Genomic DNA, 14,319 nt, shown 5'->3' with positions numbered 1-14,319 from the left:
TCTGTTCATGTCTGTCTCTTTCACTCAGAAACACGTTTTCACATTCATGGATTCAATCTGTTTCTTTGTGAAACTCTTCTAAATGATTCCTTGGAAACTTCTTCCTCTTCCAGTCCTTTAAAGATGGAAGCTGGGATTATTCCAGGATCCACATGTTGTTTTTCTGCCTGTTTCCAGTCAAAGCTTCACTCTGAATATCAGCATGTTGACTTTCTCTCTTGGTTTTTTACTTTCATTCATCAGTCAGATTTCATTGAAATGTTAGCCAGTTTTTCTCAATCTCTGGACATTATCTGTTTCTGTCCACTCCTATTTTTCTAAACACTTTTTAGATTCACATGTTAAATCTTCATTTTGTATATTTGCTGCAGTTCTACTTCAAGTGTTTTAATGAGCAATAAACATTTTCATATGTGTTTGATTCATTTGCTGCTCATTCCCTTCTGTTCCTCTGATCAAGTTTCATTATTTGAATAAAACTCTGATGCTTGTTTCAATAAAACAGATTTTTTTATCAACACTGCCATTCAAAAAGTCCTAATTTACAGTAAAACATTTCCATCTTCTGACATGTTTTAAATGACATATTTTTTTCTTTAGTAGAATAAATCAGCAGCAGAAACTCAAAGCAATGATGAAATGATTTTTCTGCTGCGTCTTTCCAAACCTTGAAAACACGTTGAGAATGAAAGCAGAGCCGACGCTGACAGTCTGGGACTAAAATCAGCTTCTTTACTTCCAAACTGCTGACTCGGACAGACTGAAGACCAGTTTTTACTTTTCTAGCTAAACTCCTGCGGCACCAAACCAGAAGCTGAACCAACACCAACAACAGAACCACATGGAACATTTCCACATCACAACTTCTTCCTATTCTGGACTTTTATTTTGACACAGGAAACGTGTGAATACTTAGACTTAGACTTTCTTTATTGTCATTTTGTATGCACAGAGTGCATACAGAACAAAATTTCGTTTCCATACAGCTCAGAAACGCACACAGAGCCACAGCGTACACGGCGTCCTGCTGCTCCTCTTAAAGGGACAGTCCCACATTTTCAGCTTCTGGTTCCGGTTAGCCCTGGGCCAGACTGACAGAGGCCAGGCTGCCACACATCGGCACCACCGAGCCCTCTGACCACTGCCAGCAGCAATTCAGGTGAAGTGTCTTTGTCTCCTATTGGTCGGCTGTGTCAGGTAATTCATGTCTCTCAGAAAAAGCATGACCCATCAAAAAAATAGTCTGAAAATTCTATGTTTTTTATAATGTTGATCTTTATTAAGCTTGAAAACAAAATCCCATTTGTTTTTGTTTATATTTTCTTACATCACATTTGATACGATAGACTTTTTAAAGGAACTTTTGGTTTTTCCCTTGGTATTTTTATCCTACAACTCTTTACAGCCATTTATTTCACATCGTGGTAGACACCAAAACAGTTTCTGTCCTAGTTCAGGCAAAGATGTACCTTACATCTTTTACAATAGACATGTCAAAAGTGATTGCCAGTGCAGTGCATACATCTCTGTCTGGTTTCCCATGTTGGAAAATGATTAGTGCCATCCTTTCCCACATCAAGAAGCGCACTGCAGCTTTGTCTTTTACACGGTGGTGTTGGAGTTGCTTCTGGGAAGGATTGATTATACATACTTGCAGTATCAAATATGATACAAACATTTTAACTTGATTTAACTGTGATATAATTATTTTTTAAGTAATTGGGTATTGTCTAAAAGCATAAAGCATTAATTTAAAAAACTGAATAACAATGCTTATTTTATTCTTACCGTAATCTCTCGAAAACTGGCGTCTAAAAATCTTGTGTGACCATCTCATGTAAACAGACATTTTGAAAATGGAAAAAAGCTGTTTCACTCCCTGCAGTTCAATGATGATCCAGTAGAAGGCAGCATTCATGTATCAAATTCTATCCAACAGGTTATTAGGGTAAAAATTGTTCACGTTGAAATAAAGAGGCCCCAGAAACTCATGTAGCAAATATGATGCAGATGGCGATAAAACAGTTTCAGTACTTTGGGTTGATGTAAATTGTCTTTTTTATTAAACCGTGAGGTCAGTTTATTTACTTGCACTGGCGCCTCCAGAAACTCTGATTACCAGGCTTCAGAATACCTTTATTCGCCTGTTGCTATGCTTTTTGGCAAACAGATCCACAAAGTCATCAAAGTTAATGGCCCTAGCCCTTTTTGATTCTACACTTAACACACCCAAACGGCTTAAACGCCCATCAGTCATGGTGCTTCTCAACGCAGTTTTGATTAACTTTAACACTGAAAAACTACGCTCACAGGCTGCAGTGCTCACAGGTAACGCAAGTGCAATTTTGCACAGTTTAAACATTTGGTGGAAGACCTCCCTATATGGCTCCAGAAAGACAGTGAGCTCTGTTAATGTCTTTGGTGTTTCCTGACCACTACTTTGCTTTCTTTTAAGAATCAGCTTAAGCTTGGGGATCTCATTTTGCAGATCCTCAGTACTGCAGTTGTATTGTGAGCCAAATGGAAACACATCCTTCTCACAAAATGTGGCACTGCACGGGTTCAAGGCCTGTATCCCTTTCATTATGACACAATTTTCTTTACAAAATCTTCTCTTCAACTCAGAGAGCAGCACATCAATAACTGGAATGAATACACCTGTCCGAAAGGATTCTTTCTCTGTACTGACTAGTCTTTGAACTATTGGAGAGAACAAGTAATGGCCTTCAAGCAAAGAGCTTGGTCTGACCTGACGGCCTGGAGGTGTGGCACTGATGTTGCATTGCTCTGTAACAGCTAGAGTGTTGTCCCAGATATCATTAAAGAGAGAGCCCTCTCTTTAACTCTCCAATGTGTCAACAAGAGAGTCAACAAGTGTTACAGCTGTACCCAAATCAAGTTGAGGGGACTGTAAAATATCTGACAGATATTTGATCTCACCAAGCACTATAAATAAATGTTAGAAGCAAGCCAACAAACATGAGATTTATTTGGGCTAATAAACCTCTTGCCTCTATAGCTCTGTCACCATTTTGCTCTTCTGATATTTCTTTTAGTAGACGTATGATGGTTGGCATTCTGTCCCTTACTGTCTTGCAGGCATTTTACCTACATGCCCACCGTGTCTCTATCAGCCTTTGTAACTCTCTTGGGGCCCCCAGAAACATCTCTCTCTGTACCTCAAGCCATTTTTGGTGCACATATGACCCTGACACAACGCTATAAAGTTTCTGCAAAATAGAAAAGAAACAATTAGCTTCAGGGATGCATTTCACACTGTCAACTAATACTAAATTCAAACAATGTGCATTGCAATGCACATAAAAGGCTAATGGGGCCTCTAATTTCCTGTGTGCCTGTGTAGCCGGCCTCAGGCGTGCTACTTGTTTGACTCTGCGTTGTGTAGTGACCACCGCTCAGGCATTCCAGGTCAGCCTACTGATGGCGTATTTATTCTGTACAGAGTGATATGAAAACTGTTCAGCAGCAAATATCATACCCAGCCGACATCAGCCCACCTTCCTCCGTAACAGCCATGAACGGTCTGGTCTGAATTATTACATATTTTAAATCAAGATGAAACAAATGAAGATAACAGAAACACGCCACCAGCAAACCTCCACAATAAGTAATGTATAAAAAAACTTGTACATTGTGAAAAATAAAAAAAAGTATAAAACTCCGACATTGAACAAAAAAGTTCAATAAATAAATAAAACAACAACATACCTGTACAGAGTGATATGAAAACTGTTCAGCAGCAAATATCATACCCAGCCGACATCAGCCCACCTGCCCATGACAAAGGGAGCAAAAAAAATGTAGCATTGCGCGGGAAAAACGGTCGGCTCATTCACAGAAATGCTGCGACAGTAAAACTCTTTCACTCCATAAAAAAACATTCCATTCACCGTTAAACAACTCACAAACATGTTAGCTTTAAAGGCTGTGTAACATTTTTCATTACACTCGAACTTCTAACCAACAATCTAACAAGAGCTCCGTGAAAACTCACCTTCCTCCGTAACAGCCATGAACGGTCTGGTGAAGGAGGAAGTGACGTCACCAGTTATACCCGCAAAAATAAAACTAAACTTTCCGAAAATTATTATACAGAGTATTTTTCTTTAAAATAATAATTCTAACATAATAATTATTCTAATAATAATTCTAACATAAAACGGAAAATCAAAAAAAAATTAATGAAAATATAAAATCAAGGATATTTGGTGGAATGAATTTTCTTCCTTCCACGCTACATTCACCCCCCCTGAATGACACCAAAATCCTGATTGCTCAACAAAATAACTCAGTCCCATACTGGGAAACCCATACTTAGACAAAAGTAGAATGGGAATGTTCCAAAGAATACTATCTTTATTATCAGCTATAGAACTACCTGTTAACACAGGTCTAGAGAAATTTAAGGGTGATCAAGCCTCAAACTCTCACGGATCAGTATGATGCCGAATACACCAAACCACCCATCTACTTATGTCCCGTGCTTCAACGCAACCATAATAATGGACATCTCACAAATGGAACCAGAAAAGAAAATAAACAATCATCCTTACTAAAACAGTGTAAGTAGAGACTGTGATCTTCTGCGAACTGAGCCGGTAAACTGCCCGATACTAAATGGCTTCTGAGTCATAGACTCTATCAGGCGGTCAACTTTTTTGACAACCCTACCAACTCGTGTCCTAACTCCACCTGCTCTGCCAAAGACGTCACTACTCGAACCCTGACCCCCATCAGCTGTGACTACTGCTTCTGTAGGTTCATCTCTTGGGTTGCTTTCTGCTTGGGTCACAGCTAGACCATCACACTCTGTGAGGTCAAGAGTCTCAATCTCAGATTCATGCATGTTCAAGGATTCATGACCCATGCCCAGTGACTCTCCACTGCCACCTGCTGTCTGTTCTTGGCACGGCCGCCCTTGCTCTGGAACAAAAATGCTGATATCGCTCGTTTCACTGGGTATCTCTGCATTGGTTGTGTCTCCTGAATCCTCATCCTCCGCTGTACCCAAGACTCCTAGTATAGAAGACAGGTCCCCAGTCTCATCAAAATTGCACATTGTCTCGTTCCTGTCATCATCTGCTGACTGAACCGGCAAGAAACTGACATCCAAGATGAGGTTTCGGTGCACTACTTTTGTTTCCCCTTTTTCACCCTCCAACTTGTAGATGTGTGTCTTGGGGTCCTTGTCTATGACTCTGTAGACTTTTGACTCCCACTTGTCGGCCAGCTTCTTCTTCCCTCTCTCCCCTTTATTAGCAAGGAGGACTCTATCTCCTTTGTTCAGCTGAAATCCCTTGATCTTTTTGTTGTATTCCCTGGCCTGCTTATCCTGTTCCTTCATGGTATGTTTTTGAGCAATACATGCCGCCTCTTTCAAATAGGACATTAGTGTCCTGGCATAACTGCTGTAATCAACCACCACTGGATCATGCAGGACCTGTTGAAACATGACATCAACTGGTAGTCTCGGGACACGGCCAAACATGAGATGAAAAGGAGCATAACCGGTCGTCTCATGTACTGTCGCATTGTATGCGAGTGTCAATGCCTGTATTTGCTGGGGCCATTTGGCTTTTTCTTTGAGAGGTAGTGAACGGAGCATACTCCCCAGAGTCCTGTTAAACCTTTCGGTCCCACCATTTCCCATGGGATGATATGCAGTGGTATGCGACTTGGATACGCCAGACAGCTTTAATAACTCTGTGATAAGCTCACTCTCAAAGTTGGCCCCCTGATCAGTGTGAATCCTCTCTGGGAACCCATACACACAGAAGACATGGTCCCATAGCTTCCTTGCAACTTGTTTTGCTGTTTGGTTTGCACATGGGAAGGCATGAGCCAACTTTGTAAAGTGGTCTGTGACCACAAGAACATCCACAGATTGCTGTCGGTTGTTTTCTGCGCTCCAGAAGTCCAAACACACCAGTTCCATTGGAGCAGATGTCCTGATGCTTTCAAGTGGGGCTCTGGCTGAAGGCTCTGGTGTCTTAGCCAGTATACATCTCTGACAACACTTTACATAGTTTCTGATGTGATGTTCCATCTTTGGCCAGAAGAAGCGCTGTCTCGCCAGATAGATTGTCCGTGCCTGACCTTGATGGCCAGCTAAGTCATGCACCCCGCACAAAGCTTTCTCTTCCAGACATTTGGGTAGAACAAACTGATGTCTCCTTTGTTTGCTTAAAGGGTCTTTGATTACTCTGTAAAGAACCCCATCAAGAACCTTGAGTCTCTCCCATTGTTTTAAAAGAACAAGAGCTCCAGGGTCAAAACCCTCTCTTTCTCTTCTGGATGGCCTTCTTTTCCGGCTCACAAACGGCAGTATTTTAGAAATACTGAGGTCTTGTTCTTGGTTGCGTTGGAGCTCTTCCAGGGAAAAAGCAGGTAATGGCTCCAGTCCTGTTGTGGCAACCTGTTGGACAGTCTGGACTAACTGAACTGCCCTAGCCTCTGTAGACACATTCCACCGGTCATGTACATCAATGATGGCTTTTATAGCTGTATGACCTGGGGAATGAAGTGAGTGAGACTTAGCAGCATTGAATTGTGCTGCTCCTCCTACACAGTGACACTGGACTTTAAGACGGAAGACGTCTTGAATCCCCTGTTCACCAACCCCATCAGACTCAACAAGAAGATCATCATAACACTCAGTGATGAGCCTATGACCAACTGTTTTGGCAAATGGATCTCTGCTGAGAGCGTCTGCCACAACATTCTTGGTGCCTGGGATATGCTTTAAATCGAACGTGTATGGAGCAAGTTTGGCAACCCAGCGCTGTTCGCAAGCATCAAGCTTTGGCTTTGTCATAATATATGTTAATGGATTGTTATCTGTCCATACTGTGAAAGTGTTGCCCTTTAGCCAATGGCTAAATTTCTCGCAAACACTCCACTTCAAAGCTAGAAATTCAAGTCGGTGGGCTGGATATCGTCTCTGAGATCCACTTAGTGTCTTACTCGCGAAAGCTATGGGTCTCGCTTTGCTTTCACCCTCTGGTATCTGTGACAACACAGCACCAAGTCCATCTAGGGAAGCATCGATGGACAAGATTAAAGGACGTGAGAAGTCAGGGTGAGCAAGAACCACACAGTCCATCAGACTTTCTTTCAGCTTATTAAAAGCTGAGTCGCATTCCTGTGTCCAGTCATCTGGTTTAAGCTTCCTATAGGTCCCCGCATTTGCTCTCGCCTTTCCCCTTCTTCTCTGTCCAGCAGTAAGAGCAAAGAGTGGTTTAGCCAAAGAAGAGCAATTGGGGAGGAAGTGCTGGTAATAGAATACCATCCCCAGAAAAGATTTAATCCGTCGAACAGAAGGTGTACATCCATCATCTTCCATCAAATCGGACGTCAACATTTTGGATATCACCTCAACTTTTGATGGATCCACAGCCACACCATTTCCATCAATGACGTGGCCCAGAAACTTCACAGAAGCTCGCATGAGGTGGCACTTCTTGGGACTCAGCTTCAAGTTATGCTCTCGCAGCCGCTGAAAGACAACCTCCAACCTCTGCAAAGCCTCCTCCTCACTGGGCGCAAAAACAAGCAGGTCATCTAAATAGCATAACAGACTGCTGAAGTTCAAGTCACCAAATATGCTTAACATCATACGCATAAAGGAAGCCGGGCTATTGCAGAGCCCCTGTGGCATCCGGTTGTACTCATGTAAGCCAAGTGGTGTAGTAAAAGCAGTATACTTTTTATCCTCTTCAGCCATAGGGATATTGTAAAAGCCAGATGTAAGATCCATCGTGCTAAAATACATATTCCCTCCCAAGGCAGCAAGACAGTCAGACTGGTGAGGAAGAGGATGAGCATCCTTAAGGGTTCTGGCATTCAGCCACCGGAAATCAGTGCAAATCCTGAGATTTCCATCCTTTTTCCAAACCATTACCAATGGTGAAGCATACTCACTCACAGACTTTCGAATTATTCCTTGCTCCTCCATTTCTGTCAGCACCTGGCGTAACTTATGGTAGTGAGCAGGGGGAACTCTTCGATAAGGCAAGCGAAATGGGCGATCATCTGTGAGCCGAATGCGGTGGACGAAACCCTTAGCCTCACCACAGTCTAACGAATGCTTGGAGAAAACATCATTGTAGCGCTCAAGTAAGCCAACTAGTCTTTCTTTCCCTGCCTGATCTGCGTGACAATTTCTTATGTCAAGATCTGCCAGACCAACTTTTTGCAATCTTTGTTCAAGTTCTGAAAGACTACCAGACATAGCAGGTTTTTCTGAGACAGGCTTTTCAATCTGTATGGAACCCTGAAGAATCTCAACGTCTTCTACAGCCATACAAGGTGACACATCAGCAAGTTTGCAGTTTTTCCTGAGGGTAATCGGCTTGTCAGACAAGTTTGTGACTTTCATGGGAACCCACCTGTCACCCCACAATGGTGTTATAACGCGACCAACCATGATGTTCCGTGGCATAGACTTTGACATGGTAGGCTCAACCATAATTGTGCTTCCAGGCGACATGGGAGAATTACAGGGCAGCCTACCCCAAACAAGATGCTCCCGCTTTGCTGCAAGTGTGACAGATTGCCGCAGTTTGACAGTGCCGATTTTTTCGGGCAGTTCGTCCCCCCTCCAACGTGATGTACTGGCCATGAGGTCCAAGAACTGTTCACACTCTGGTGATGCTGTCTGACCGTTACTGGAAATAAGACGCCAATAATCATCACTGTTTTTTAACTGATGCATGAGGAACTTGATCACATTTGTGCCTATTATTAAATCATCTCTCTGGCCTGGCACCACAAGCACAGGAACAAAGCAGCTCTGTCCATAAATTTTTAACTCAACTTCATGCATGCATTTTGGTTTAGTGAGTTTTCCACCACACCCAACTAAAACCACTTCATGCGCCAAAGTTTTAGGTTCTGACAAGACATTCTCTCTAACCATTCTTTCCTCTGCTTCTTCACTGAAGGTGCATGCCATAGAACCTGAATCTAGCATCCCTTGCATCTGAAACTTAGAGTTCACAGTAACTGGTGCATAGAACAGTTCATCATAAGGCTCTACTGCCTGTGTATTTTGCATAATCACCTTAGCATTACCTGATGCTACTTCACATGCATTTACATAGCATTGTTCGAGTTCACTGTCACAATTGAGGGTTTGTAAATCACTACCCACACGTCCCCTCTCCGAATGCGGGTTCATCAGTTTAAATGCTGTTGCCCTTCAAGCGAAGACGCGGTTTGAAGATTTTGTCTGGAATCCTTGTTTGGGCAGTCCTTCTTAATGTGACCATGTTTGAAACAGGATAAGCACAGGCGATCTTGTCTGCAATGTGCCAATGTTGAGTGTTCTGTGGACTGGCAAACCTTACAGAACTTTCTCTGCAGCTGACCATAAGAGGGCTTTCTGAGCACAGTCTGGTTGTTCTGAACAAGGGTACGATCAAGCAGACTGATGAGAGTCTTTATACAGTTATCATCTAACTGAGGACTGAGGTTGACATTCCCCTCAACCTGAACAGGAGAAGAAACTGGAGAGCTGTGTGAAATGAGCTCCTCAGGTGCTTGAACGTGTGATGACAGACGCTTTATCAAGCTGGGATGAATTGGTTTAGCCTTCATCTCAATTTGATAGCGATCTACATGTTCCTGTATCTCTTTAGCTGTCCACTTGTCTGGTGCCTTGAATCGTAAAACTGCAGCAAGAGAGGGATCTGGACAATACTTGACGAACATCATTGTTACCTCTCGGCTAGGATCATCAATGTGTCGCCCTTGTCTGCTCAAAGCCTCCTCAGCTGCATCGATTGCTTTGTTGAGGCGGAGCCAGTACTCAACAGGGTTTTCTCCTATCTGAGGTACAGTGCCATAAAAGTCTGCAAGAGGCATACTTGAACTTGTTGTTTCACCGAAGTGTTGCTTTAGTATGTCAATAATGACTTTTGGGTTCTCCTGGGGCCTAAGGGCTGGATTGCTACGGAGCGCAACCTTCACAATGTCCCTAGCTTTTCCCATTAACTTATATAAAATCTCCTGATGCTGTTCTCCATGTGGCACACCTCTCTTCCTCAGGTATGTGTCCATAAGTTCCTCCCACTCATACACTGATAGCTTATCTGACACATCTCCTCTAAAACTGGGAGGTTCCCTGACATCAGATTGCATAACCAATCTTATGCCTGCCAGGTTATGTGTAAAGTCATTGAGAGTCTGATCTGTACCTGAACTCTGAGCTTGTGCATCTCTGTCCTCATCTGCCTTACTTTCTCCCTTTAACTGAGTAGATATAACCTGTCCAACTTCCTGTGCTATGTGTGTGATGAGATTTTTTAAAGCTGGATCACTTATGTCTGACATTGCTGACAGCTGACCGGTGGTAGGATGACTAGGTAACCGAGTGGAGCTAAAGGCTGGTGAACCAACACTTTCTGCATTTCTGACAGGGGTATCACAAAGCTCCCTCAAAAACCTTCCTCTGCCGAGGCCTAGAGGATTCTCATTTGTTGTAGTAACATCTGCTTCTCCAAACTTGGAAGCCATTTTTGATAAAAAAAAAACACCCTTAACCCTGTATTATAATGAAACAATGGTTCTTAAGCTATCAAACTCAGTTGAATTACACAACAACAAAAATGCAATGGGGAAAAAGAATAAAACAACCCCTTTTTTCAGAGTCCTTTCAACTGTGTAACAGCGTAGCTTTGCAACCAGCAATTTTAAAGGAACCTCTTGGTGATGATCAGCAGCCCTCGGTGACCAAGCTGTTGTTGATCCAAGATGAATCCGGATCGTCACGGCACCAATGTAGCCGGCCTCAGGCGTGCTACTTGTTTGACTCTGCGTTGTGTAGTGACCACCGCTCAGGCATTCCAGGTCAGCCTACTGATGGCGTATTTATTCTGTACAGAGTGATATGAAAACTGTTCAGCAGCAAATATCATACCCAGCCGACATCAGCCCACCTTCCTCCGTAACAGCCATGAACGGTCTGGTCTGAATTATTACATATTTTAAATCAAGATGAAACAAATGAAGATAACAGAAACACGCCACCAGCAAACCTCCACAATAAGTAATGTATAAAAAAAACTTGTACATTGTGAAAAATAAAAAAAAGTATAAAACTCCGACATTGAACAAAAAAGTTCAATAAATAAATAAAACAACAACATACCTGTACAGAGTGATATGAAAACTGTTCAGCAGCAAATATCATACCCAGCCGACATCAGCCCACCTGCCCATGACAAAGGGAGCAAAAAAAATGTAGCATTGCGCGGGAAAAACGGTCGGCTCATTCACAGAAATGCTGCGACAGTAAAACTCTTTCACTCCATAAAAAAACATTCCATTCACCGTTAAACAACTCACAAACATGTTAGCTTTAAAGGCTGTGTAACATTTTTCATTACACTCGAACTTCTAACCAACAATCTAACAAGAGCTCCGTGAAAACTCACCTTCCTCCGTAACAGCCATGAACGGTCTGGTGAAGGAGGAAGTGACGTCACCAGTTATACCCGCAAAAATAAAACTAAACTTTCCGAAAATTATTATACAGAGTATTTTTCTTTAAAATAATAATTCTAACATAATAATTATTCTAATAATAATTCTAACATAAAACGGAAAATCAAAAAAAAATTAATGAAAATATAAAATCAAGGATATTTGGTGGAATGAATTTTCTTCCTTCCACGCTACACCTGCACACCTGTGTTTTTTCCGCTCATGACTGAGGCACCGTCATATGCTTGCCCTACAAGGTGGTTTTTGTAGTCCACAACCATCTCCACAGTTTTTACAGTGTTGAGCTCCAGGTTGTTCTCCCTGCACCAGGTCACCAGGTGGTCAGCCTCCCACCTGTAGGTGGACTCGTCACCATCACCAGAGATAAGTCCGATGAGAGTGGTGTCGTCCGCGAACTTCAGGAGCTTGACAGACTGGAGGAGCAGCAGTTGGTGTACAGGGAGAAGAGCAGAGGAGAAAGAACACAGCCCTGGGGGGAACCAGTGCTGATGAGCTGAGAGTCAGAGTCATGTTTTCCCAGCTTCACATGCTGCTTCCTGTCAGACAGGAAGTCTGTAATCCACCTGCAGGTGGAGTCGGGCACATTCAGCTGGGAGAGCTTCTCCTGAAGCAGAGCTGGGATGATTGTAATGAAGGCAGAGCTGAAATCCACAAACAGGATCCTGCTGGAGGTTCCTGCAGAGTCCAGGTGATGGAGGATGTGGTGAAGGGCCAAGTTGACAGCGTTGTCTGCAGACCTGTTGTTTCTGTAGGCAAACTGTAGAGGGGCCAGGAGGGGGTCGGTGATTTCTTTTAGGTGTGAAAGCACCAGGCGATCAAAGGACTTCATAACCACAGAGGTCAGAGCGACGGGTCTAAAGTCATTAAGTCCTGTGGTCCTTGGCTTCTTGGGAACATGGATGATTTGAAGCAGGCTGGCACGTGACATGTCGCCAGCCAGTTTGAAGGAGACGAAGGGGCCAGAGCTGCTGCAGTGCTAACCACCCAGTAGAAGCACAGAAAAATCATTGGGTAGTTTCTCCTAGAAAGACTGGAACATACTGTAGGGAAAAGGGAAAGCATTGGATTGGTTTAAATCCTATCTGGCTGACAGATTCCAGTTTGTTCATGTTTGTAATCATGTCTTGTAGTCATCAAGACATGATTACAGTCATGGCATACCTGAATGGAAAGTATGTTGACCAAAAAATGGATGACCCGCTCAATACTGCAACTGTGGTTGATGCCATCAAAATGAGAGCAGTGTCTGAGATTTTGGAGGGAAACCAGAAATTCACTACTTCTGCTAAAGCAGAGGAACAAGGAGAAGAAGGGGCCAGAGCTGCTGCAGTGCTACCCACCCAGAAGAAACACAGAAAAATCATTGGGTAGTTTCTCCTAGAAAGACTGGAACATACTGTAGGGAAAAGGGAAAGCATTGGATTGGTTTAAATCCTATCTGTCTGACAGATTCCAGTTTGTTCATGTTTGTAATCATGTCTTGTAGTCATCAAGACATGATTACAGACGTGTCCTGATGACTACAAATCCTAGACAAATTTAAATTTCCTGCTTTTAAATTCTGACATGACAAATTGACATCTTTGGATCAATACATCATCAGAATGTCGAGCCAGATGCACTCTCTTGATAATTTTCTCCGGCTGCAAACCCCCGCTCTCCTCCAGCAAGCTCATGTCCTGTGTCATCAGGACTCTCTTCTGGAATCTGGAACACAGCCTCCAACAAGCCCAAGCCCACCTAGGCAAACCTACATGAAACAGTTATGATTAGAAGTGGCATGTGGGGGTTTTCTTCCTAGTCTTCTGCTTCTTTTCATGGATGAAGTCAATGTTTCTCTCACAGTGTTCTTGTTTGTGTGTCTGCAGAGGGTTGTGTGTCTGTGTGTGTGAAGAGGAGACAGGGTCTCATTGTCTGATTATAGCAGAATAATTGACTGTTTTTAAGTCTGCTTTCGATGGTGACCTCTATGATAAATTAAAATACAGGCATGCAACAATACATATGTGTTTTTTTCTTAGTATTAACTATAATTCCACGCAGATTCAGCGGGTTTCTTCCTCGAGTTTGATGCAGTGTGAGAGAGAGGAAGACGGCCTCTCCTACCTTTCTACTAATACTGCTTTCTTTCTGCTCATTTTGAGCCCTCTACATTTCAACCAACGTTTCCGCTGTTCTATGTCGGGTTTCTTCATGGAAGGAGGTTGAAATGAAGCTCCTGGGACATTGTCATCTTCCAAAATGATTAGTACTGCGGTTTTTGCTAATGTAATTTGCACTCTTCCTGTCCAGCCAGCCAGGAATCCGGGCTGTGTCGGAAAAAATGTGATGTCATTTGAGAAATGCCCCATTCAATATCATGGTGAAGTGGAATGGTATTAGTTTAATATGAATAAATGATCATTGAACTAAAAACAAACGAAACTCATAGTGTTTGGCAACCACAAAACAAATATGATGGTTAAAATACACATAAATAATACATTTAATGAAAGAGTAAAACACATCGTGTTTTTGGATGTTGTAATTGATGAAAAGCTAGTTTGGAAACTACATATTTATTTACATTCAAAAGTGGCTAAGTGTGTTGGGGTGATGAAACAATGTAGTTTCATTAAGCAAAGTCATTCTGTATCACTCCTTCATAATGTCCTATTTAAATTATTGTTTAGAATTTGGGGATATTGTTACAAGACAAATTTGTTACACTTTTTTTCAATACATTCAGCTTAAAATTGCAAAACTTTGTAAATTATAAGGTGGCTCATATTATGTATAGGGCATCAGAAAACT

The 14,319-nt window shown here is 42.4% G+C and overlaps 1 protein-coding gene across 1 annotated transcript; it reads right to left on the bottom strand.

The window, feature by feature from the left end:
• Positions 1-3,423: 3,423 nt before the first annotated feature.
• LOC118560421 lies at positions 3,424-11,695 on the bottom strand. The gene is made up of 2 exons (XM_036131408.1): positions 10,723-11,695; positions 3,424-7,556 (listed from the first exon to the last, which is right to left on the bottom strand). The coding sequence occupies exon 2, from the start codon at positions 7,466-7,468 to the stop codon at positions 4,574-4,576; it is 2,895 nt and encodes a 964-aa protein (XP_035987301.1). The 5' UTR covers positions 7,469-7,556; positions 10,723-11,695; the 3' UTR covers positions 3,424-4,573.
• Positions 11,696-14,319: the final 2,624 nt, after the last annotated feature.

This window comes from Fundulus heteroclitus, unplaced genomic scaffold (genome assembly GCF_011125445.2).
Source record: "Fundulus heteroclitus isolate FHET01 unplaced genomic scaffold, MU-UCD_Fhet_4.1 scaffold_43, whole genome shotgun sequence".
Classification (NCBI taxonomy): Eukaryota; Metazoa; Chordata; class Actinopteri; order Cyprinodontiformes; family Fundulidae; genus Fundulus; species Fundulus heteroclitus.
Note: the sequence above shows the minus strand (reverse complement) of the source record. Positions and strands in the feature narration are given on the sequence as shown.

Coding starts and splice junctions, on each gene's coding strand:
- LOC118560421 (XM_036131408.1), bottom strand. CDS start 7,468: ATGCGAGCTTCTGTGAAGTTTCTGGGCCACGTCATTGATGGAAATGGT.